The 26,605-nt window shown below is 38.1% G+C and overlaps 1 protein-coding gene across 2 annotated transcripts in view; it reads right to left on the reverse strand.

The window, feature by feature from the left end:
• Positions 1-26,605, reverse strand: part of Uba2 (Ubiquitin-like activating enzyme 2) — a 160,208-nt gene that overhangs the window by 104,781 nt on the left and 28,822 nt on the right. For both annotated transcript variants that reach the window (XM_067136665.2, XM_067136666.2), the window contains 2 exons: positions 17,316-17,383; positions 17,015-17,233 (listed from right to left, as the gene is read on the reverse strand). In XM_067136665.2, the coding sequence (XP_066992766.2) occupies positions 17,015-17,233; positions 17,316-17,383 (287 nt within the window). The remainder of the gene's footprint in view (positions 1-17,014; positions 17,234-17,315; positions 17,384-26,605) is intronic.

The raw sequence follows: 26,605 nt of genomic DNA on the forward strand, positions 1-26,605 counted from the left end.
ACTTGCATTTTGCTGGTTACATTAACATCATTGTCATCTTCACTTCCAACATTATTATTATTATTATTATTATTATTATTATTATTATTATTATTATTAGTAGTAGTAGTAGTAGTAGTAATTTGAGGAGGGATAACACCATGAGACCTAATATCTGTCACATGAACTCTTGTCTGTCTCACTCTTTTCATCACTGTCACTTCCTAACAACATAGCCTGAACATATTTTTAACACAAGCGTTCTGAATAATATTTTGCCATCTTATCCTACACAAGTTCACAGTATAATATGCAAAAAACACGATAAAAGCAATAGGCTACCTCGCATCAAAAAAACTTGCTGCGCAAAGTGTGTGGCGCACATGACATGGCTAGTGCATGCCAACTTCTCAAAGAAACAAAAAATAAGAATGTTATATTCTCTTTGTCAGAGAGAAAATGGTATTTACTTGTAGTTAGAGATACCATGGATCACCCAACATGCATACCTGAGTCATCTGTTACGCTAAACCTGAACAAATAGTATTTGAAAACCGGCTTGTACGGCATCGGATCTCATCGTATTATGGTAGTTTTACAATTCACAGAGCATCGGCTTACATCGGATCTTGGCAGCCATTGGGTTAAGCCCATGAAAGCTATAGGTCATTTCTTTGGGAAAATATACCCCACAGGGTGAAGGAAATGCTTACATTTGCATTCTTACACTGAACCCCAATTTCAAAACACCCCCTGCCTGGCCCCCTCGAGAAATTTTGGAATTTTAAAATATTTTTTGGGATCCTGAGGTCATCAGCTACTGAAAAAGAGACATGCAGCGCTTATACAGGGTTTATTGAATGTATAACTATGTAAGTGTTAAACAAATGTATACGGAGTTTTTATTAGTAAGATAAGAGAGTGGTTTCTCCACATACATCCTACAGAGGAGGCAATTGCCAAAGTTAAACAAACAAAGATCATAGCCTTCTTGAAGAAAGGCAAAGCTAGTGATAAACCAGAGAGCTATCCCCCTATTGCCCTGCTTAGTGTGACATATAAATTACTAGAAAGGCTTCTCAATAGAATAGGCCCAGGGATACTCAAGAAAATCCCAGTGGAGCAGGCAGGATTCAAACTGCACAGAAGCACTACAGACCAAGTAATGTCTCATACAACTTTCATAGAAGCAGGCTAACAGAGAAAGCTTTAAGACATCAGTGGCTTTTATTGATATGACAGCAGCCTATGACACAGTTTGGAAGAATGGCCTACCATTCATGTTTCTGAAAGTGATATCATGTAGGACGACTGCTCTGCTCTTGAATAATGTGCTAAGTCAAAGACCTTTCCAAGTACATAAGTGAAATACCATGAGCAAGAAAAGATCACTAAATAATAGACTTCCTCAGAGCTCTGTCCTTGCCCCAATTTTATTTAGTTTATATGCATCAGATATGCCTGCCACACTTTCAAGAATGTCGATGACTGGACGCTTGCTACTAGAGATACAATATTAGAGAAATCCGAGATGAGCCTATGGATGACCTTAAGGAGTTGGTACATTACTTTAAATTGTGGAGATTTACACATAATGCCAGCAAAATAAAGGAATGTTGCTTCCATCTAAACAGTAAGATGGCTAATAAAGAATTGCAGGTGTAAATTGGAAATTAATTGAGATAATAGATTCCCTAAATACATTAAAACTTTGTTTATACGTTTTCCAGGGGACTTACAGAAAAAACGTGTGTGAAAAACGCTTAAATGAAATTCTGTAAATATGAATCTGAGTTATATTCCAAAGTATATGGGAATATGAAGGAATATAAATCCAAAAAGAAATGCAACCAGAATAAAAAAACTACAAAGAGTGGGAAAAGTCACTTTACGGAATAAAGTAGTCCGTTATCTTGGGTTTGTTTTTTGTTGGCCGTGGCCATGGCATGAACAGTATTCTCTAACCGGCAAAATTCGGCCATTATTTGTTCAGAAACTTTAGGGTGCATCACAAAATGTTTTAATAGTTCACAGAGTATTGATAATATCATTAAAGTTCACTGAAGTATGCTGCGGCTCTTCGGTATCATCGTCGTTGTGATTACAGTCCTCACTCAGACCCCTTTGTGCATCTTCAGAAATCTCCGAGATAGTCATGGCTTCTGCAGTGACAAGGTTACTGTAAACATTCACGTAATCATCGAATGAAGCCTCATCTCTCAATTTACTCCATTTGCTGTTATTATCAGAAGCATCACCATTATTGTCGATGATATTACAGTCATCATCAGAACTACCTTCAAATCCAGCTTTTCAGAAATATTTTCGAACCGTAACTTATGAAACACGGTGTCACGACGCTGCGATGTAATGCATAGCTTATCAGAAGAGAAGAAAATAGTATATATTCATTTATTGTTTTTAATTTGTTTGAAGACACAAGTTTGTTATAACAACAACTCAGAGAATTGTGTCTTTAAGGGCCACTTCACACTAGGCGACCGGAATCGGCTACAAAGAAGCTCATATGAATTCAGTGTCACCGAGCAGTGTAGCCCGCCGTGCTATTTAGCCACCTTCCCCAGCCTACTGCTTGTTTTCATCATCATCTTGCCTCTGGTTATTGTCAAAAAGAAAGAAGGAAATACAGCGTCGTATGTTTCAATCACATCCTATGTTGAAAGATCGTTTGGAAAAAGGACTTTTCTATAAACTATTCGATTACTTATGTGATGACCAAGATTATTATTTTTTTTTGCTAGGGGCTTTACGTCGCACCGACACAGTTAGGTCTTATGGCGACGATGGGATGGGAAAGGCCTAGGAGTTGGAAGGAAGCGGCCGTGGCCTTAATTAAGGTACAGCCCCAGCATTTGCCTGGTGTGAAAATGGGAAACCATGGAAAACCATCTTCAGGGCTGCCGATAGTGGGATTCGAACCTACTATCTCCCGGATGCAAGCTCACAGCCGCACGCCTCTACGCGCACGGCCAACTCGCCCGGTACCAAGATTATTAGGTACTTCAGGATGTCAAAGAAACCTTTTGATGAACTCTTCAAAAGTGTGAAAGAAGATATTACAGGAATGGAAACCAAGTTGAAAAAAGCAAAACTGGCTAAAGAAAAATCGGCCTTAACTTTGAGGTAGAAGAAATGAGATGGTCAATACTTTTGACCATGCATTTATGTTTTCAACACTATTGCTACATTCGTAGCATTTAAGTTCCAGATGGTTGTATAATTTGTATAATGAAATCTTCCGTGTTTATTCGGTCCACTTGTCTAGATATATAATACTGAATATTTTTTTCTCCTACCGTGTTTCCCACAGTGCTGGGGTCGTGGGTGCAAACTGTGTTGTCCATGTAATTATGGCCCTGTTTTACGGCCGAATTACCCTTCTTGACACCAACCCTATGTGGAGGGATGCGTTCACTATTGCATGTTTCTGTAGAGGTTGGTAGTACGATGTGTTGTATGAATATGAAGAAGAGAGTGTGAAGACAAACACAAACCATACCGTACAGAGTTAAAATTTCCAGCACCACTGGGAATCTAACACGAGGCTCACTAAACCGAAGGCCAGCAGGTTGACCAATTAGCCAAGGAGCCAGACGAGATCATTCATACTGAATATCATTTATTTTATTTTGTACAGTTTATAGTACTTTGAAGTGGAATTCATAATGTGAAGGAACATGAAATGAAAGGATTTCTGAAGGGAACACAACGGAAGAAAGTTAAGACTCCAATGCACAGCGATGGTTTACCAGCTGTTGGCAGCAGGAATAAACTACTTCAAGGTCGGTCGCGGACACAGAGTAGCCCGATGTGAAGAGCTCCATTTAAAATAATATTTCACAAGCACGGGCGGCTGGTAGCCGATTCCTGCTGCCTAGTGTAAAACGGGCCTTAATGCAGGGTACTGTGCGAAATCCTAGGACAAATATTTCACACAAACATGAATAAGGATACAAAAAGAAGAAATAAATCAGAGAAATACCCATAGTATGTTGATCTTTATTTCGTCCTTCTTTCTGACATTTACACATCTGATTGTGTGCTGCACCAGCATTTTACGATAATGCAACTTGAAGTTGTGTATCACTCCAAGATCAAGCGGCTGTAGCTCATTTGTGCAATTTGTGGGGGAAAAATTCCAGTCACATTCTTCAGATAAGAAGTAATAGAAGGATGTGCTGGGCATCGATCCAAGAACAGTAAGATCTTGTGAACTTACACTACCATTTTGGCTTCCACAGTTTGAAGCCGGTCTTCAAAAACTTTCGTAGTGACCCAGCATTTCTTACTGTTGGTGTATTTTGTGGGGAGCGTAGCAAATTTTTGAAAACAACGCGGGTTTAAAAATTTGCTGATTGTCAGTGATGGCAGTTGTTCACTTCCGTCATTACTGTCATATAACAGAACTGTTACGCATTGTTTGTTTTGTTTCCCGCTGTGACATTTTTCTCCTTTGAATGCCACTGTACGTCCAGGCATTAAATTAAAAAAGAGGCCTGTTTTGTCTGCATTGAAAATGTCCTTAGGAGCGAATCGAGATATTAGTTATTTCAAATGATTTTCTTTCTAATCTTGTAGTCTCTGCGTCGACACTTTTACTTTCCCCACACACAACATGACTGCCGATACTGTGTCTAACTTTAAATTTGTGTACTCAGCCCGACGAAACACTAAAATCTTCTACACCAATTCTGATCACTAGTTCACTTACCTTTTCGCAAAGCAATGGTCCACTGCCCTATGTTGCCTGAACCATCGTAATAAACAATCTTCCAGGTGTTCGTATTTTCTGCCCTGAATGTGGGTCCACTTATTTGTCGTAACACCTAACAGACGTGTGCTTTCTTCAATTTCAGTAGCGTTAGCTACAATTTTATTTAAGGTAGACAGAGCAATCACCAATTTCTTAGCAATTTCAACTCATTTCATGCTGCCACTTCCCTTCACTACACTCAAAATACGTAATTTTCCAGCAATTGTAATGCTCATTCTCTTTTTTTCACCCATGTTCACTACTCATGAATCTCACGATGCTAATCAGAACTGGGTCACACCTGAAGCACAGAACACCAAGGAGTATGCTCGAAACTAACTTCCAGGTCACTCATACTACCAAATATGCACGCAGAGGTATGATATCCAAGAAAAGTACAGAGTGAGTTATAAGTTTGTTTTTAGAATATTTCTTGCGATTTTGAAGACGGAAACCATCGTAAACGTATAAACGAAACATTTTTGCCTTTGAGGACTCAAGATATAAGCATATAAGCATAAAAATCATACAAGTGAAAAGACTTATACATGAAATAAATCGCCGTAATACATATAAGATTTTGACGAGAGCACTGAAAAAAAACCTGTATAAGTGTAGAAAACGTATAAGTATGAAACATATAAAAGAAGTTCTATTGTATCTAGGAGTCCCCTTAATACACTCTTTTAGACAACACCTTCAAAACATCCAATTCATAGTAAGAACTCGCAACAACGTAATAAAAAAATTACGTCCTAAAACTTGGGGTTCAACGGCAACTTTACTTCAACGCACAACTTTGGGACTTGTGTTATCGTCTGCCAAGTACTGTGCAACTGTTTGGCTAAATAGCACTTACACCAACCTCGTAGATAAACAGCTCAACACAGTGCATTTCATCACTGGCACAACAAAGTCTACACCCACATATTGTCCACCTATTCTCAGCCTTCTCTTCCAACCAGATCTTCAACATAAAAACGCTCAAGAAAATAATTTATAATCCACAATTACTGATACATGGCAACATTGCTGATGTCCATCTGAATCGTCTAGTCTTGAAAGCCATGACGGTTGAGGCGCCGGTCTTCTGACCCCAACTTGGCAGGCTCGATCCTGTGGTATTTGAAGGTGCTCAAATACGTCAGCCTTGTGTCGTCAGACTTGCTGGCATGTAAAAGAACTCCTGCGGGACTAAATCCCAGCACCTCGGCGTCTCCGAAAATCATAAAAGTAGTTAGTGGGGTGTAAAGCAAATAACATTAGAAATCCATGAATAAGAACTGCAATAGAACTGAAGAATGCCGACTTCAATATAAGTAAGGAATGGCAGGGAAGACAAGATACTAGGCCTGAGTCAACTCAGCCACGCATTAATTCGTTGCTGCCATCTGGATTTGAGTTACCTCGGAAAACATGGTCCTCTCAACAGGATACGATTGGCCCATGGTAACTGCATTTCCACTACAAATGAAAAATTATTTCCACATCTACCTGCGAGTGTGGTGCCTCTAAGCAGACCATACAGCAATTTATCACCGCATGTTCAAAAAGAAAGTACAGTGGTAACATCACTAATTTTGCTCACGAGTTTCCAGAGACAATTAGTTATATAAACAACCTACATATTGAACCCATAATTCTACGATGATAAATAATTGCAGATAAATATTTCAGCTACAAATAACTTTTTTTGGCGCAGCCATGTTTTATTACGAGATTCTCTCAGCCTCCGTGGGAACAGAACTTACCATGGCGAGTGAGTCACCCGCTCATGAAATGCTGGGATACATCGGTTGATTTCGAGTGCTAACTAAATTAACAATTTATAGAAAACCTTCATAACGAGAGATTTTGGCAACATAGTTAATCCAGGAATAAAGGATTGAAATTATTAATAAACATTAAATGAAGACGGAATCCACAGGGTGAATTTAAATGTAATTAAGCCTGGAGAGAAGTTGGCATCTGTAATGGCGGATTTGCGGCACATGCGAAGGTCAATCCTTAAGAAAGTGTGCAAAGTTACATGTCAGAAACAAATTTATTACGCCCGTTGCAAGTATGGGAAAAATATAATAACAACACATAGTGAATTGTAATTCTGTCTGAATTTTTGGAGTAAATTTCAGGAAGATTTGTCCCGCGGTTGTGAATTTAGAGGATTGCACTATAAGACTTCAGGACCGGGGCAGTGTCACCTCAGATCATTATAAATAGCCCTCCCAATCCCAATCAGTATTCCCACACTCGATCTGGAAGTTTGGACGGAGAAGCACATGTCGCTCGTCTCCGAGAAAAGTGCGGTATCGGTTTCCTCAGAACAACTTGTGTTATACATTCATGTAGGTGGCTCTAGTTAAGAGTATTTATTTCATGCGATATAAAATTTCCCGAACTTCCGCCGACGAAAACCGTACTCAAAATACGTAGCTGATTTCATTTATTTCATTGTGCATTGGAAATTGTCAAAGGAGGTTTGGAGGCTAGTCAGGGACAGGTCTGATTTCGTTATCTTTTGAACACCTGGCCTAACTGGGTGGATGAGAACATAGCCCCCGGAGACAGTTTGCGGTTGTCCAGCAGAGAGAGAAGATACGTTCGGGTGCTAAAGTTCGAGAAGAGTACATCATTTGTGATTCTTATTAATAAAGGGAGAAAATCTCTGTAGTTGTAAGTAATTTTTAAGAAAATGTCTTCTCCAACAAGGTGCAGCTAAATCTGAGGCCAGCTGGCCAATATGTAACCAGAACTTCAAGATGACTCGATTACAGGTCTGTCTATTTTGTATTAATGTTGTAGATAGAATTTGTTTGTCCCAATAAAATTTTCCAGTGCGTGTGTCGAATTAGTATTAAAAATGTTCAAGCGAAGTGTTTATATTTCTTGTCGGTGTGCGAAACTCTTCAGTGTGGTAAAAATCACGTTAAGAAAGTGTAAAACGCGAAGTACAAATATCGTGCTAAAAATCGAAGAAATATTGGTCATGCTGATAAAAGTTGATAACGATAATATAGTCGTGGAGACCACGGTAAATTTAAATATTGTATGAGTACAGATAATAATAATAATAATAATAATAATAATAATAATAATAATAATAATAATAATAATAATAATAATAATAATAATAATAATAATAATAATAATAATATTTAAATCAGGATAAAAGTTTGCTATGTTAAAACGTGTACTTAACGGTAATGTCAAGTAAGATTTGTGTTTGTTTTTCGAAATCCACTGAAGTCTAATAAAGTTATATTTATTTGTGGGAAGCATTAATTTTTGTAACACCGTGCATTTTGTGATATAGGAAATCACGGTGTGTTATTTTGTCCTTGAGGTCAGAAGGATGTAATTAAGTGAATGATAAGATTCTTAGAAACTTGTTCGTCATGGGAGTACCGGGGTCTGAAAGGTTTTGGGACAGGAAGAAATGGATTTTGTCGGAATGGAATGTTAAGAGAATAGTTGTGAAGACGTTGAAGGCATAGGAAGCCTGTATTTCATGAATAATGCCGCCGTGATGATAGGCGATGGAGAAGTTTTGAGACAGGCTACATATATATTTTTTTAAGTTAAATTTCTTTTTCATGATTGTTCCACATTGAATAGGGAAGGAAATATACAATATTAAACAGAAGGAAGGATCCACCTTTCAATACTCTCATCAGCCAATTAGCAAAGCAGTGCAAAAATTAAGTCATAAAGATCTAAAAACAACTAACACAATGATCACAGGCAAAAAATTAACACTATTTCGTGCCGAAGCAATTCCAGTTGATGTTCATTACACTGCTTCGGCACGAAATAGTGTTAATTTTTTGCCTGTGATCATTGTGTTAGTTGTTTTTAGATCTTTATGACTTAATTTTTGCACTGCTTTGCTAATTGGCTGATGATGACACTTCAAATGTGTTGAAACTGGTCCCCAATGAACAAGTTGTAACTTCTATTAGGTTCAACTTAACAACGGATTATTGAAAGGTGGATCCTTCCTTCTATTTAATATTGTATACAGGCTATATTTGTTGACGGAGAAGAATTTTTGAGACAGGTTGTATATTAAATGTGATATTTCTGAGGCAGGCTGTATATGAGGTCCCGTTAGCAATCCGGAACAGCTGACTGATTTGATAGTGGTCAGATTCTAAGTGAGTGTGTCGTAACGCCTATTATGATTTCAAGTCAAGAACACCCCATGATAAACAATTTCTGTAGAAGATAGTAGCTCTTGCCAGTTAAGTTCAAATGGCGATTTTTGTAAAATCAGCACAGTGCATTTTATGGTAAGCGACCTCACGAACAGAAGGGTATCCTGAAACACGGTTATGGTTTGAATTATCGTAACAAATTTCCATTCAGTATATTTTATTACGATACGAAATGATAATTAAATCTGACACATTGTGGGATGAGATAATGGAAGTTATTAAAGTGATAGTTTGGCTGTGTAGATCAAAGAAAATTCGCTTCACTGGATAATTCATATATTGGAATATTGAGAACAGTAGGCCATTTGGGAATTTCATGCTTGGATTCCACTGCAGATTTTGCAATGGTGGCGATTACTGTTTTGGCGATATTTATGTCATTTTAGAGGAGTGTTGAATTTATACTGGATTTGCTGAACTTCACTGTTGGGTTTGAGTCATAGATTAAAGTAGCCGCATTCTGTTTCATTTTAATTTCACGTTTATTGGCAAGAATGGACATAGTTGTATTTCCAGACTCGAGTTCATTCTGCGGCAAGCTTCAGTTCATTGTGTTAAGAGTTTCGACAAGCTTTCAAGTTAAATATCAGCGATTATGTTTGAAGTTCTGATTTCGCCAGACATTGTAGAGGATGAGTAGACATTCCCAGTTTCCACTCAACAATAGATTTAGGACATTGCGCATATCATAGGAGTATACGGATGAGTAGATATCCCCGTTTATGCTCAACGAGAGATTTAGGATGCTGCGTGTGTATATAGTTGTTATTGTTAGGGTGTGTAGACACTATGTAGGCTTGACGACAGGATTAGGGTGTTGCCTGTATATAGTCAAGTCTTAGGTTAGGTGTTTTGCGAACTGACTTGAACTTGCGAAGAGTGATAGCAAAGTAATATTGAGGCCATGTTTCGGCACAATCCTTACCAGCTAGAAAGTGTTTACATAATAGCATGGAACCACTAGTGGCATAAACGTGAGGGTTGTCCAGCATGGATACTGAGCTAACGGAGTTTGATTACCGCTGTTTGCCATGCACATTCGGGTTCATTGAACTTTAGTATTTTAAATTTTATTTCTTGACTTAATTACTTTATCGTTCAGATGTTCGGTGCCTGATAGTGTTTGTGTTGATACTTAGCTGATTTATGTAGGACTTGCGCTACAAATGCGGTTTCGATTCGTCAAATGTTAATATATTTTATTTTCAATTTTCTCTTTCATTTTATATTAGGTGAGGCATTGGTCTATCAATAACTTGTAGTTAGTTCATTGGGACAAACATAGGTAGATGGATTTGTAATGGTAGTTGTAAATTTTGGGAATGGAAAGATTTCCTTTGATATTTTTTAATTTTATTTTATTGTGTAGACTTGTAAATTTATTAAACTCAACATAACCATTTTATAACCTGAAAGTTGGTTTTATAAGAAGATTTTCAAGTGACTTATCACTTTTTCTTTAACTTCAGTGTTTAGCATTTCTTCTAAAGGCATGATGAATAAGCGTTTCCTGCATTTCGCAGTTTTTTTCCTTCAGAATGACGTAACGTAAGATCCTCTCGGATCGAGTTGTTGTTGGTTCCTTCTGAACAGTTGTTTGGGTGATGCATGTTTCAGCATCGGGTATATTCATAACTGAAGGGTGTCACGAGATGACAATACAGGGTGGAATTTTATTTTTAATTATGACTGTTGCTGTTAACTTGTAATGAACACCATGCTTTCCAGTAATATTTCACAACCTATCCAAAACAACTGATAGTCAATTTGGTTTGATTAAGGGTCCATTCAGTGGGTGTTCCCATATCCGACAGGGTATCAGACTGGTGGATAACCCTAATTAAATATAAATGAGGAATTCTACTTGTTGAAGGTCATATTTTCCATCAATCGTGTGGATTAATTCTCAGTTTTCGTTTGGATCAAAAGGTGCCCAATTTTCAGGTTTTATTTTCGTTTTTCTAGTTTTGCTGTGCACTAATTTGTGATATTTTCTACTTTCCTCTGAAGAAAGTTCTTCGATAAATATAAAAAGACAACATTCACGCATTGCAAAGTGACTGAGTTTAAATGTTAAATAATTAATTTTTTTAAATGAATGATTTTTATAAACATAATTTTTTGCATTTGATAATTTAATAAAATTTAGTAAGCACATTTTGGCTCCTCATTTAAAGTAGTTAGGCTCTCTTCTGAACCCCACCGTCTGGTCAATATTGTGACCTAAATACACCCGCTACGACCCCAAGATTTAAGAGTTCGATATTGCTCTATTGCAGCAGCTGTGGCCGACCAACGGTGAAATGGTAAGTTCAAGGGTTCAATATAAAGATATAGTTTGTCTTATTTTCCTAAATCAGTTAGCATGTATGTTCTATGGTTGTCTAATGAGAAGTCGCGTGATTGCGGGGCAAGGGGTGCAAGGATTAAGCGTGGCTGCTGTGCACGTGCCTATTTCAAGTCTCAAGGCCTGACAAACATCTATTCTGTCCACGATGACTGTTGTGAACTGAGGTGGTGGTGTTAAGTTTCAAAGTGGTAGTACAATTGTGCTTTAGATACACATTTATCATAAGTACAGCATAATGAACAGTTTAATTATGATCAGGGAACGGATTTATATGTATAAGTAATTACTGAAATATGTACAGATATATTTAGTTATTTTTACTGAAATATGGAATTATATATGGACTTAAAATTACACATATAACATTAATTTCTATTTAATATCAAAGTTCAAAGAAGCTAAACAACGTAGATCTACATGCAACATAATGTTGCACTTCTCATTTTAATATATATTTGAAGAACACACAATCTTTTATTCTCTGTTACCAAAACAATGGATTACAAAATGTTCTTTTAAGTGCTGGAAAGTGAATCTTCTCCTACACTTAAGAAAATAGAAATTGCAACACCATGAAGGCATTGGTTGTTTGCGTTGATTTTCAAGATAAGGAATGATGGCATGTAGGTATATAAACGATCAAAGTTTCAGACCCATTGAATTGTTGCTACAGCTCTCCCCACGTGATTGGTCGCGGAGGAATCAACTCCAGTATACGGACTCTGGTGTAGCGTAGTTGACTTGCAGTCTGCGCAGTGAAGTGTTCCCCGTCAAACATGCCTCGACGACAGAGAAGAGCACGCTCTCAACAACTGTCGCCATTTGAGAGGGCTCGGATAATTGGGTTGTGTGAGGCTGGATTATCACTAAGGACTGTCGCTGCACGTGTTGGCCGACAGGCATCTACGGTACAACGTGTATGGCAGCAGTAATCAAATAAAGGTACCCACACTCGTAGACCTCGCACAGACCCAGCGCGATAGACAACTGTGAGAGAGGATCGCCGCATCATTTGGATGACCCGGATGGAACCCCATGCAACAGCAGCGCAAATTCGAGCAGCTGTGGCACCCCACGTTACACAACAAACAGTTGGTAATCGCCTGCGTGCAGCTGGCTTACGAGCCCGTGTCCCTGCAGAAGGTGTTCCATTGACCCCACAACAGCGACGTGTAAGGCTGGCCTGGTGTCGAGAAAGATCGACGTGGGTCGAAGAATGGCATAGGGTCGTCTTTAGTGATGAATCGCACTTCTGTCTTGCCCACAGTGATCGCCAGTATCGTGTGCGCCAACGTCCCGGGGAGAGGGGCCGCCCAGATCTTACTGTCGAGAGGCACACACAGCCAACACGCATTATGGTCTGGGGAGCTATTGGCTTTAATGTGAAATCACAATTGGTGCTTGTTGAGGGCACTATGACTACTCGACAGTACGTTGATAGGGTATTCAATCCAGTGGTTGTCCCTATGATGGCTAACATTGCTAATGGGATGTTTCAGCAGGACAATGCCCGGGTTCACACTGCATGCATCTCCAGAGAAGCTCTCCACGACATCACAACCTTACAATGGCCCACCAGATCCCCGGACCTCAGTCCTATTGAGCATGTGTGGGACATGATGGGTCGACAACTGGCCAACTGTCCTCAGCCACCCACAACTAGAACAACTGAGCAAGCATGGGCCACAATTCCTCAGGAAGCGATCCAGGGCCTTACTGACCCCATGCCTCGACAAATTCATCAATGTATTGCAGCTCGTGGTGGGCACATTCTGTATTGATTGTTGTCCAAACTTGCGGTCAGAGGGACCTGAATGTGTAATCATCAAATCACAACCGAACATTCGTCCTGCATGTTCAATTGCAGCAATGTAGCACCGCTCCTCCTGGGTGTTGCAATTTCCATTTTCTTCACTGTATTATCTCTAACGATAGATTTATATTGACTGGAACTGCGTTCAACGTCGAAAGAGGTAATGGGGGCATAATTCAACTTCACAATATCTGCTGGGGTTAAATCCAATGTTAATTTTACACTTAAATCTCCACACAGCATTGCAGCAACCTTTGTCATTTCTTCATATCCAGGGTTCTTTGAAAGTACAGTGGCCATCTTCATGTTTGCTACATCTGCAAGTTTACCTGTACCATGATTTAGTATTTCCACAGTTTTATTCACAATTTCAAAACTTTCAGAAAGTGACAGATGCGAGTTTTGGAGCCATTCCAGTGTTTTTGTGATGCATGAAAATTTATGCTGAATGTAACATAAGTAATTTCTCACAATTGTATCGCAGACAACTGCTTTTGCAGCTTCATTTGAGGCTGCATCTTCAGAGTCCATGGCATGCAGAACGTTCTTAATACAGTCTATACACTCAACCGCTTGCAGCCACGTACCCCACCTAGTTAGAATCGGCTTAGGCAGCAATGGAATCCCTGGGTATATCTTTCAAAAGATGAACTCTTCTGTGGGCTTTGAGAAAAACCTTTTTCACTGAGGAAATCAACGTTAATGTCTTCAATGAATATCAATATACAACTGCACACACTGAACGTACAAGAACACTATAATCTGCCTCACTGCTAATTCAAACTGTGAATGACTGGTAGTGAACTAGATGGAGTTATGAAGCAATCAAAGGGAATGCCCGAATTACGAAAAAATCCGGAAACCACTAGCACATCGTCGATGAATGAGATTTCCCTAGTTACGAAATTATGGCACAGAAACAGTCGATATTATGTAATGCAGCTTATCAGTGCTGTAAGTGTGATTCAGACAGTTACGGTACTGACCGGCTGATCTCCACCACTTTCGGGCTCAACCTCTCTCTTTCTTCGTACCGCTTATCAGCTTATTTTATCAGCCCATACGTGGACAGGCATGATAATGACCTGCACACCAGTTAAAATATCAATTTTTCGAATATAGATTTTTAATTTATTTCTCCATTATTGAGAGGACCACTAATTTAATATAATTTAATACTTTTTAGCCGAAATAGGGACTATATTGATTTTAATGACGAAGAATAAGGAACATATGTGCTAAACTCCAAAATATGGAAAATGAATACTCCATTTTTCAACTCCACGTCATGATTCGTAAAGATAATGCAAAATATAATTAATTTTAGCTTCTTAAAGAGATATGTATTTACATATAAATCCATTCAATGATTATGAGCATGCATCTGTTTCAGAGAGCTTGCAGAGTCTTCACAACTAATTTTTGCAGCTTAGAATATAGCATACCTGACAACTTTCAAAAAGAGAAACCCAGAAGATACTAAAGCAGAAAAATTTTAACACGCGCATGCGTCACAAGGTCTTGAGACATAGTGAAAAAGGACAGCAAGGGGGCGAGATTACAAATAATACTAATACAAGTCAAATACATGTTATGTTGACCCCTGAAATTAAATACTTACACAAAGTGACATCTTGATGAGTGCTCATCTGTTTTCACTTAACAATGGGAACATTTTACACAGTACAGTGTTTTTCTGCACTTTAAACTTGTGGGTCACAATACGAATGTCACCGTCAAAATTAAACTAAACATGTATTTACAAAATACTGTCAAGTTCACAGTATGCAGGCTATTATCCATTACAGGTTGGAGAGGACAGATGGAGATGAGTTGCTTTCTTTGTTTTTTTCAGAAATTCTGGAGGAAAACTATTCAAGTAACATGAACCAGTACTTCTGGTTTTCAAAACAGAAATAGAATCCAGAATTTCAGTTCAGAATTTCGGTTCTTTTTAACCAAGCTGAACACACATTCACACTCAACATTGCTGTGCTGTAGAGTCAGAACAGAAAGCATTAGCCTGGATATCCTATCATACTTAGGAACACCATCAGCTCCACGAATGTTCATCAAGAGAGCCCATTTGGTGTCATCTGTCAGATTCTCACTCTCAACAGTAGCAAAGTCATCAATATGAAGAGCTACGCATTGGTTCTGAAGCACATTCATTGCACGCTCAGCCGACTCTCTGCCTTACTTCGGCAGCAATGGTGGAAATCTTTCTATAAAGAATCGTACAGAAGAAAACTGGGCATCTTTAATTTTTGAAACATCTGCAACCTTAGCATGTTTCAGTACATCATTGAGAGGGAACTTGTTAATAATATAATATATGGTGTGCAGAAGTAATCCCTGGCAGATGAAAAGAATGTTGATTTATCTCTATCGTTAAGTTTCTTCACCAAGTTCATTGTCTTAACGATAATGACTAGCTCATCATTGATCTCTGATTTTCAATAGAATGGTATGAAACTTTTAATAAAAGGAAAATTTTTATTACTTTTGGTGTAACAAATCTGGAAAGCAGCTGCGTAACAGGTTCGTCATTAGTTCTAGTAGTTTATGAATGTGAGGGGAAGCAATCTGAAGTGTAGAAATGAGATTCTCAAATAAAGGAATGACAGCATACAGGAAGGCACAGTATGCCTTATTGAAGCTCCACGAGAGAACCATGAAAAATTTTCTTCATAATTTTGAGTAATGTTCTTATTCTTTAGCACAGGAGCGTCAGATTTTGAGGCACATGCAAATGTTTTGGAGCGACCAATTCTGACGACTCAGTAGCCTTCCTCTTTTTGCGGTCTTTGGAACTACCAGGCTCAGCTTTTGGGATTGTAAATGATGTTTTCCGTAGCTAAAGAAAATGGTTAGTGTTGCATGTAACCAATGAGTTCACTTCCTGAATCCGCAGCCATTTCTTTCAAAATGTGTGTGGTTTCCTTAAGACCATAGCCATATTTTTTGTAATTTCTGAACCTGGAAACATTTTCCTAAACAGAGCACCAGCATGATCGGCAGCAGCTAACTGGATATTATGTTCAATTAAAAATGAAGTGAACAAGCATTTCGCTCTTACTACACCAAGGTCGGCTCCAGAAGAGGTAAAAAAACAAATTAATTTTCTGACTGCCATCCTTAAATTTTGTATTGGAGATGTGTTTAACAGATTAAATGTGACTTACTGGTACTAATTCTGTTCTTCCTCTGTGAGAAACTTTTATATCACAAGAGTACATGGAACAGAATGTGGATGTTTCACCTTTTCTTGATCGTATGAAACAAGGAAATTCAGCAGAAGATGCCTCCCCAAAAGATTGATAATACCGTTTCTTAGTTGAACTCATTATGAACACCACTAAAATACTAAATCGCTTACAAATTCATCACACAATTCCACGAGTTTCAGAACTACCGCCAATGTTACACCTACACACAAACAAAGCTTTCAGCCGCTACGAAGCACGACGTAGTAACTAAAGCTGTTATATATAAATTCACAGCCTGCTACTTTTCACAGATTTCTTTTATTAAAAATCACAGCCTGTACGATAATGTTGTTCATCCTACAACCGCAAAACACTCTCAAATTCCGTACATTTTACGGAAAAACCGAAATACTTGGCAGGTATGGTTTAGTATGTGTTACTGTGCCTTACCTACGAGCTGCCATGACTTCGCATCAGATGCAGATGGTATGTATTGTATCTGTAAAGCCATATGCTAAATAATTAAAATGAGATCTGCAGATACTTTCAATAAACAGTATAAGTTAGTTACTCTTATTTTTCTGAATACCCAGCTTTCATATCTCTTTTTCTAGCTAAGTTGGTCTAACTTCTTGCATTTAATTAAATTAGGTAAAAAAAAAAAAATCTACTTACCTGCATCAGGTAAATCATCCCAGACTAAAGGAGTAGGGGGTCTCCTAGACTTCCAAAGATTACCCATACTTAGAAGATAGTTGATGTCATCGTGGAATAATTTCTGAAATAACTTTTTGGGCTCATAGTGGTTGGACTGAGCCCACTCTCTGGTCGATACTCTTTGTACATTTCCTTGTTCATTTGATTCTGATTTTAAGGCATCAGAACCAGCATCACCTGTGAGAAAATTGAGAGCATTGTATTAGTTACTATCAGATAAAGCCCAGCTTTTATAAGAGCAACTAATGTTTAAGTTTACCTGCTGCTTCTGGATCGGCTGTATCAGGAGAGACATCTTCATCAGCGTCATATTCACCAAAGAGCTGACTGAATTAGAAAAAAATTATTTTAATATATAAATTTTTTTTTTTTGCTAGCGGCTTTACGTCGCACCGACACAGATAGGTCTTATGGCGACGATGGGATAGGAAAGGCCTAGGAGTTGGAAGGAAGTGGCCTTAATTAAGGTACAGCCCCAGCATTTGCCTGGTGTGAAAATGGGAAACCACGGAAAACCATTTTCAGGGCTGCCGATAGTGGGATTCGAACCTACTATCTCCCGGATGCAAGCTCACAGCCGCGCGCCTCTACGCGCACGGCCAACTCGCCCGGTAATATATAAATTTATAATGCACATTTGTATAATAAGTATGGTCAATATTATAGTAAATCAGAAAGTTGGAAAATACACAAAAGTATACAGCATACAATAATGTGAGGACTGCTCTGAAGATGTAAACTTGTAGGATCAAAGCACCATCCCTCATTAAATATTTCCTTTTTACTTTATATTTTATCAATAATCTGTCTGAAATCATACATGACTTCAAGGATCAAGAACACTATAATACATGTATAAACCAGACTACTGCAATTATGAACAAAGGAAATTTATTTGCAATGCAATGATTATGTTAATATGAGGATGAATGTAAATAATGTCTCAATATGTTGGATTCCTTCAGTGCTGCGAGGACAATGGCATGGATTATATTTTTGCTGATCCAGTCTTTTTATATGTCTGCGAATTATTACACTTGATATAAACTTTTTCAACATTTTCATTCTTGCACGACTTACTGGGCAAAAAGTGAGGTTCCACTGTAAGAAGTCTATTATTGTATGAATAGAGAAATCTAGAAATCCTACAGCGTAGAGCAGTCATTTTCATTTAGATTAGCACAATAACTGGTTAGGCCTATTACGGCGAGTTGCAAAAGAATTGTTATTGTAGCATTTTGAGTGTCTTCTTTACACAAATACAACCAACCAAAGAGCTTGTCACGATAATTTAACTACTCTTTGGCTATAAGAGTCATGCTATGCTCTATTAGCTACGCTTTTAATACATTTGTGCACACCATACCCTCAAAGTCTCAAATAATAGTTCTGGGGAAGTTGGCTGACCTGTACTTCATGAGATATGACTTGATAAAAAGGTAATGGAACTAGCGTAGAAAAAAGTTTCACATAAATTTGGAAAGTTAATGTTTTGTTAAAAGTTGAAAAATTCTATAATATGGAATGGAAAGGCAACACAGGCAAAAATTCGAACTAAACTATTGAATGGAGAGAAGTCTTGTCCAGAAAGCCAGCAAGAACATAAACAATCAAAAAGCAAAAAATATGTTTCTGAATAGTGATGTGGATGCGCACATACATTAGAAGTCTGTTATAGCGAGAATTTACAACGGCGAAAAATTTACTTGCTATAGCGGACTGTCATTATATCATATTTTCCCTAAATTTCAGAAAAGATACGCAAAAAACCAAATACTTCACCATGCATGTATCATGGAAACATATTGTACATCCAGGCAAAATAATAATAATAATAATAATAATAATAATAATAATAATAATAATAATAATATTTTCGCTGTAAATTTATGAGGGAACAGCCTTTCTGAATTTTAACGCGGCGTGGTAATAAACTAACCTCTGAAATCAGTGATGCATACTGTCGTATATTAAGATGAATCAGATTTTCATTTATTTACTGTACCTAGTACTAAAATCAACTGCTGGGCTGAGTGGCTCAGACGGTTGAGACACTGGCCTTCTGACCCCAACTTGGTAGATTCGATCCTGGCTCAGTCCGTTGGTATTTGAATGTTGTGAAATATGTCAGCCTCGTGCCTGTAGATTTACTGTTAAGTTACGTAAAAGAACTTCCCCAGGACTAAATTTTGACACCTCAGCGTCTCCCAAAACCGGTAAAAGTAGTTACTGGTACGTAAGGCCAATTACACAGTTATTACTGAAATAAATTGTTTGTACCAGCCTTTATTTTGACCGAGTTAAGGAAAGCTACCTGTCACGTTATTTACACACTTATGAAGAAGAATTATGAAGGCATGTTGTCTCTTGTTTTGAACTTGAATATTTCTTTTCACCAGTCAACGGGGATTAGCACGAGATAGCTCACTAGTGCAGGTAGTGGACATAGAGAGAAATCACTACGGATGATCGAACGTGTTCAATTTGAATCTACCCTTCAGAAACATATGACTAGCATATGACTGTTGTACATCACACTTTTCTTTCAGTTCTACTTCACAAGTAAAATTTCAAATTACCGTATGTCAAAGACTGTTCAACATTGCTGAAGGTTTGACAAGATTTGAAAAGATTTGGTAAGGTTCGATAGAATTTTGTTTTAATGTGGAGGAAAGTCAACCAGCAGTTGTGGTTCTTGGACTAGCAGTGTGATATATTCTTAAAAGGAAGAGAAACGTGCAGTAAGGCATAATTTATATGGAAAAAAGATTGTGATATTCTTCTACGTAATTTTTGTACTGTATTTACTGCCTTATCATTTATATTGCATTTACACACAATTTGAATTAAAAAATTATAGCAATACGATGGAAATTCATATCTTACTGCACGAAAACTTATTAGGAATTCAATAATAATATCAATCATGTTATCTGCTTAATGTCTTCCCATACTGGGAGAATTCGCTACTAATAATAATAATAATAATAATAATAATAATAATAATAATAATAATAATAATAATAATAATAATATGCGAAGATTGTAATAAATCAACCATTGCGGATGGTGTTTACTTATAGGTTATCGTACGGTAATAAATATAAAATTTGTCCACTTTCTTCAGAAATGTCTCTTCTATCTTCTTGAACACTTCCGTTTTATTCATTTTATTGTGGTACTCTATGGAGCTCCCTGAATAAAGCCAGAGATGTGCTTCATACTTTAGCAGTACACACGTAACATCCCCTGGCCATGAAGCCAATTTTGTTGTTTACATTTCTAGCAATCCCTGCATGCTTGGCAACTTATCGCGCACCGTTAATACTCAAATTGCAATGGTCAATTCTGTCAAAGTCTTTGATCAACAGCAAAGTCTTTGATCGACAGGACATGAATTGAGTTTCAACACACAACTGTTTATTTATTTATTTACATAGTTTACGCCCACATTGGAGCACTTAAATCAATCCATATGCACTAGTCTTCACAATATTAGCTGTAATGTTTTCTCAACTTCCCCTTCTCTTCCCTGAACTTCTTCATTTCTTCTGACCTGGTCGCCCTCTCTTCATTTGTAATGGTGTACTGTTTTCGTTTGATTGTTTTTAATTTTAGTCTTGTATTCCTACTTCTCAGAATCCTCTTCTCTTTTCTCTCCGTAATTTGTTTCATTGTTATATTCAGCTCTTCTAAATCATTCTGGACCTCAACAAACCAGTTGTTCTTGGTTTTACTTTTCCAAAAGATATACAAAATAAAACACACCAGTATAATTCAAACAAGGGACCAATTATACAACAGGCGAAAAGTGCAACGATTAAAAATGTTTCACCATGCAAAATGAAAGTAAAAATTATTCTAGGCTATATTACATTTGCATTTAAAGCTTCCAATCACAACACTAAATTTGAATACAGTAGTTACCTTACAGAGGCTTCAGGAAGGAGTACAAAGTCGCTTGCTCCAGTCTTGTGCTGGCAAGGGTGTTCTGTATCACAAAATTCTCCACTCGTTGGATAGCAACCAAATTGCCAAGGCAAGTGTCATTTACTGCATAAAATGTTTTTAAAACATCCAAAGCACTCATGACTGCAGACTGTGTTGGTATGTCTGTGATGTCCCCGTCCTCCTCACTCTCGTCAGATTCATCATGTGAGTTAGTGGCTTAAGAAGTTCAAGAATTTCACTCTCATTCAGATCCCCGCACACAGGCACACCTTTGTCAACCTTTTCTTAATTAAAAAAAAAAAAAGTATTTATCCGAGGCGTCGACCTAGAAAGATCTTTTGCCCCTACTTTGCACCATATGTTAGGAACCTGCGTGTATTTGGAAATTGCGGAAGTGTAAAGTGTAGAATGTGAGGAAAGGAACATTAAGGACGACACAAACACCTACCCAGGCCAGGGATATTAATTATTTACAATTAAAAACCCCTAACCTGGCCAGGAATCGAACCTGGTGTCACAGGGCGACAGGCGGACGCGTTGCTCCCTACACCGCGGCGGCGGTCTTCATCAGCTTTTACATAACCGTCAAACTGACAGGTGACTTCCAGATGAGAAGAGACACGATTCCAGCTATATGGCACTTCGAGATGAAGTTCCTCCTCAATCATTTTGCTTTCTGTTTCACTTCGTCAGAAGCCAGCGTGTCTGAAACATGCAGATATTGCAACGGGAGATATGGTTTTCTACGACACTGCAACACCTTGGTTAGCTTCCAGTACATTCCATTTCAGTACTTGTTTTACCTCAAGCCTGCGCATCAATGAGTTGACCAGTATGCTATGAAAGCAGTGTTTAGGCAGTTTAAACATGCCCCGATTAAGTGGTTGTAGCACACTGGTACACTTTGTGGGTAGGAATACTAATTCTATATTCCGTAGCTCAACATTTGGATCAGCGGGGCATTTGTCTATAAAAAGAACAAACATTTCTGTTCTTCGATCCCATTCACAAATCAAATGCCTGAAGCCACTGCTTAAAATGTGCCAATGTCATCCAGGCTTTCGTGTTTGCTTCATACGTGCAAGGAATTATATGCTCACCTTTAAATGTTCACGGTTTGGCTGACTTGCTGATAAACGGTTTCAGTTTATCACTACCATACATGTTGCGGCACAAAAGAACACTTAGTCGTTCTTTGCTGCGTTTTCCACCTTTGCATGGGTTGCCCTTCACCACAAGAGTCCTTTGGGGTAATAAATTATAGAAAAGTGCAGATTCATCAGCCATGTAAACATCTTTGGGCTAGTACCTTTTAAAAATTTCATGGAGAATTGGAAGCCAGTCATTGAGAGCTTCTTCGTCTACACTTGCCAATTCGCAATTTATTGTGTGAAGTGAAATGCCATGTCTGGCTTTAAAGCGGTTAAACCATCCATCGCTGCACTGGAAGTCTGAAATATTTAGTCTTGCACCTTAGATTTTAACACAGCCCTGAAACAGGAACTCCAGCAGCTAGTTTCTGGGTAAACACTTAAAAAGGGCAACTTCAAGGTCAGCATGGTCCGCACCATGCAGTTCTTTACTCCTGCTTGGAACGCTACCTTTTAAAACAGAGTCTTTGATTTTTTCCCTTATTTTTAAGGATAGTAAATAGTCGAAGATGTTAAATTATACCGCCTGCCTATTTCACTTTTGCTCACACTGCTTTTTTCACAAGCCTGCACAATTTCATATTTTATAGGCAAATCTAAAGATTTTTGTGTCCCAATTGACATTGTAATGTGTTACGTCACAGCAGAACGAAGTGGACTTGTTTTATTACCGATAATATTTTCAAAAGGAACGAGAAACAGTCGATAGTTCGAACTATACTGTTGACAGAACAAAACATTTTAAATTTACACTAAACAGTACAATCAGTTGGCTTTTAATACCACTAATAGGGCCTACACGACTTCTTAGTGCGTTACCAAAAGAAACTTGATCTTTTAAATAAACAATAGTACAGCATCTTTTTTGCTGATCGTTTCATGGAAGGTTTTATAGTCAAACTGTGAAAACGGTCACACTAATGTACAAATATTTACCGTACTTTAGTTCGTGGAGTATCGAGAGTTATGCAGACAAAAATAATTGCTAGTGTTTTGCTACCTACTTATACTGAAGAGTATAACTATCGATAACAGAAAATAATCTGTGACACCCGAAAGAACTAATGCTTTGCATGAATGTTTGATACGAACGAGAGTATAATGTTGCCAATACAATCCTTTGCAAGAGACCCACTGCTGCAATGTTTGTAGATCTTTTCGTAGAAGATTTTATAATCTAATTGTATAAAACGATCACAGTAATATACAAATATTTACCGTACTTTAGTTCAAGGAATACAGTAGAACCCCGCTAAACCAGAACCTGGCTTAACCGAAATGCTACGGTAAAATTATATTTTAATATTTTGTTTTTACCCTCTCATTCTTAGCCGTCAATATTAGTAATTCTCTTGCTATATGTACTGAGAGGTACTTGGAAAACCCTATTTTTATATTATGACTTATGCCAGAATGCACGTGTAGCATAAAACAGAACAATTTCTTACCCTCTAGTTCGTTCCATGACATTTTTTCTTGAACAAGCAGGAATGATTATTATTATTATTATTATTATTATTATTATTATTATTATTATTATTATTACTGTATTATTCGTCCTGAAGAGTACACAGACGACTCCGACCTTGACAATAGCAGTTCTGAGAATCGAATTACATTAGATGACTGATTTAATGCATTGGAGGTAAGATTGATTTCGAATTTTCATTCAAATACAGTACTACAGGCTTTAATTGCAGTACTGTAATAAAATTACTGTATACCGTATTCACTTCAGTACTAACAAAAAAGTTTCATTATTTCAGATTGCTATGCGCTTTGTTGAACAAAGCAATGAATCTACACCAGCTGACGTACTGTTGATTAAATGGTGGTGCGACATAGCTCCACGACAGCACTGCAACAAGAAAATTCAGAAGAAAATCACTGATTTTATACGAGTGACATGTAAAAATTTTAATGTTAATATACAGTATGCACCTTTGCTTAACAGAGTTTAAGCATTTTTATTTCGACATTTACTTCCGAAAATATTTACCACGTGTCATCCGAAAAACACGTCAACCGAAGTGGCTCCGCCCCCTTTATTTAGGATAAACGGGGTTCTGCTGTATAGTTACATAGAAAAAAAACAATCGATAGTTTTTTGCTACATTTGGTGTATAAATACTGATAACAGAAAATAAAACACATAAAATTTCTCGCAATAACAGATGACCCAGTGAAAGGGTACTCCTTGTAACCGAAGGCTATTGTACAGTTTAAATTAGGGATTTAGAAGGGACATAAAAAACCTGTCGTTACAATGGGATTCTCATTATATCCTGTACTCGCTATAACTGACTTCTACTGTACTAATTTAAAAATGCTGTTACATGTTCAGCACAGAAGTTCTTGGAATGCTACTCCTTTCAAGATTCATTATGAATATGACTTTATGACAAGAAAACTTTTGAAGTTAAGTTATAGTCCGAATACCTACCACTAAATATGGCAGTGAGATGAGGACATTGTGACAATGAAGGGCAACTCGGGCTGACTGGCAATAATGCCGGCGAGAAACAATCATCGTGCAGTGGCGATGATGACAAGGCCAGCAGCAAGCAAAACAATAACACCGTTGAATTGTTGAAGCCCGCAATGAAGAAGCTCCTAGAAGAAGCTGAAGCTGATTAACAATGAACCAGGTGCCGAAAATGCTCTCAAATTAAAAACTACTAGAATTTTCTACAGACCTTTATAGTGAAACTGGCTCATGCACACCAGTTATTCTAAAGTCATTCTCGAGTGTGTTAACCACAAGTGAATGTAAGCAGTTTTCAGAACGTGACGGGTCATTCGTCAGGCGTATGTCAAACGGCAACAGTTCCATGAGAATTGTTATTGTGGACTGTCCTGGAACACTAATGTGCTAAGAGAGGACATGTTGGCAATCAGGAGTTTGATGTGCCAGTGTGCAGTATGACTGCCCAAGTTGGGTGTGTGTTAGTGAATATTACGATAGTAAAATTTGCGTTGGGTGGAAATATCAAATGTGAGTAAACTTGTGAATAACTGTAAATAGTAGCTCAATAAATTTAGTGGATAGTAAAACAAGCTACCCTACAGCGTAGTAAATTTAGTTTTAAGGATCTCGATAACCTATTACAACTGGTGTCGGAGGTAAGATTTAATTGGAAGTGTGTTTCTGAACGAGCAATTTCTAAAATAACTGACGAGGCGGAGTCTGGCTTTCAGGCCCTGTTAGCTAAGCCCAGTGAATTTTAAGCAGATTTCAAAGCTGGCCACGCTGAACTGAGCAACTTCAATCCAATCAGGATGAACTAAAGAATTAATTTAGAGATAACCAGGATGAATTTAAGGTAAAATTTAAAGCTAGTCTGGTTGAATTTAAGATAGACCTCACAACCGAGTTCAACGAGTACAAATTATAGGAGGATGTGCACGCTCTTGAAGAAAGATTAAAAAGTGACATTATGAACAATGTAAGTGAAATGGTCACTAAACAGTTGGCGCTATACCTCAGATAGCGGAATCCCGTGTTCAAGACTTGAGGCAAGATGAATGAAATGGTCGATAAACAGTTCCAGGCAATACCTCAGATTGAGTGCGCTACTCAAAAATTGCAACAAAAGATCACGGATCTACAGAAAAGAATGATGGCGTAAGAAATCAGACCTTTGTTCGAGTCCAACTTCACTATTACTGAGTGTATCTGAAGGGGGACGTTGAAAGAAGAGCCAAATACTGTATATGATACCTCTTACGTACACCGAAGCCCACGCATCGAGAGTTAGGTCCAGATGCAGCAGTATGTCAGATAACCCTTCGAGAGGACAGACACTGACACCGCAGGACCTTTTCTAAAATTGGACACCAGAAATCACTACTTCTAGTCAGGGCAATTACATTAACAGGCCTCAGGTCTACGTCATCCCCATTCAGGAAGCGTCAACACCTTAGTGAAGACCTACAAATGTCCTTTAGGTGTCCCAAGAGAGGTGCACAACAGCCAGGGCAAGAATTTTGAATCAACACTGATGAAGGATGTTCTTGCAGCACCTTGGCATACACCTGAACAACACCTCTCCATCGGCAGTTGGACAGCATGGTTGCGAGATTGGTTGAAGACTGTCGAACATTTGAGGAAGTTGGTGTTAGCACAGGACTAGGAAGAAAGAATGCCTGCTCTTCCAGATGACCATCCGTGCATTCGCTCATGAGACGACAGGCATGAAACCTGCAAACATGGTCTTCGGGAGGGAACTACATCTGTCACGTGACAATGTTTGGGATGACTGCAATAAAGAACAATAGGCAAAATTACTACATATAGGAGCCAGTGGAGTGGCTCAACAATTTCCATGAGTATGCCCGATGACAAATGAAGGTAGCTAGTGACCAGATGAAGGTCTAGTATGCCCTGCCGGTTTACTACACAGGATTCGAGGAAGGTGACCGAGTGTGGCTATACCGACCTGTGCAG

Source organism: Anabrus simplex, chromosome 1, assembly GCF_040414725.1.
Source record: "Anabrus simplex isolate iqAnaSimp1 chromosome 1, ASM4041472v1, whole genome shotgun sequence".
In the NCBI taxonomy this organism is placed as follows: Eukaryota; Metazoa; Arthropoda; class Insecta; order Orthoptera; family Tettigoniidae; genus Anabrus; species Anabrus simplex.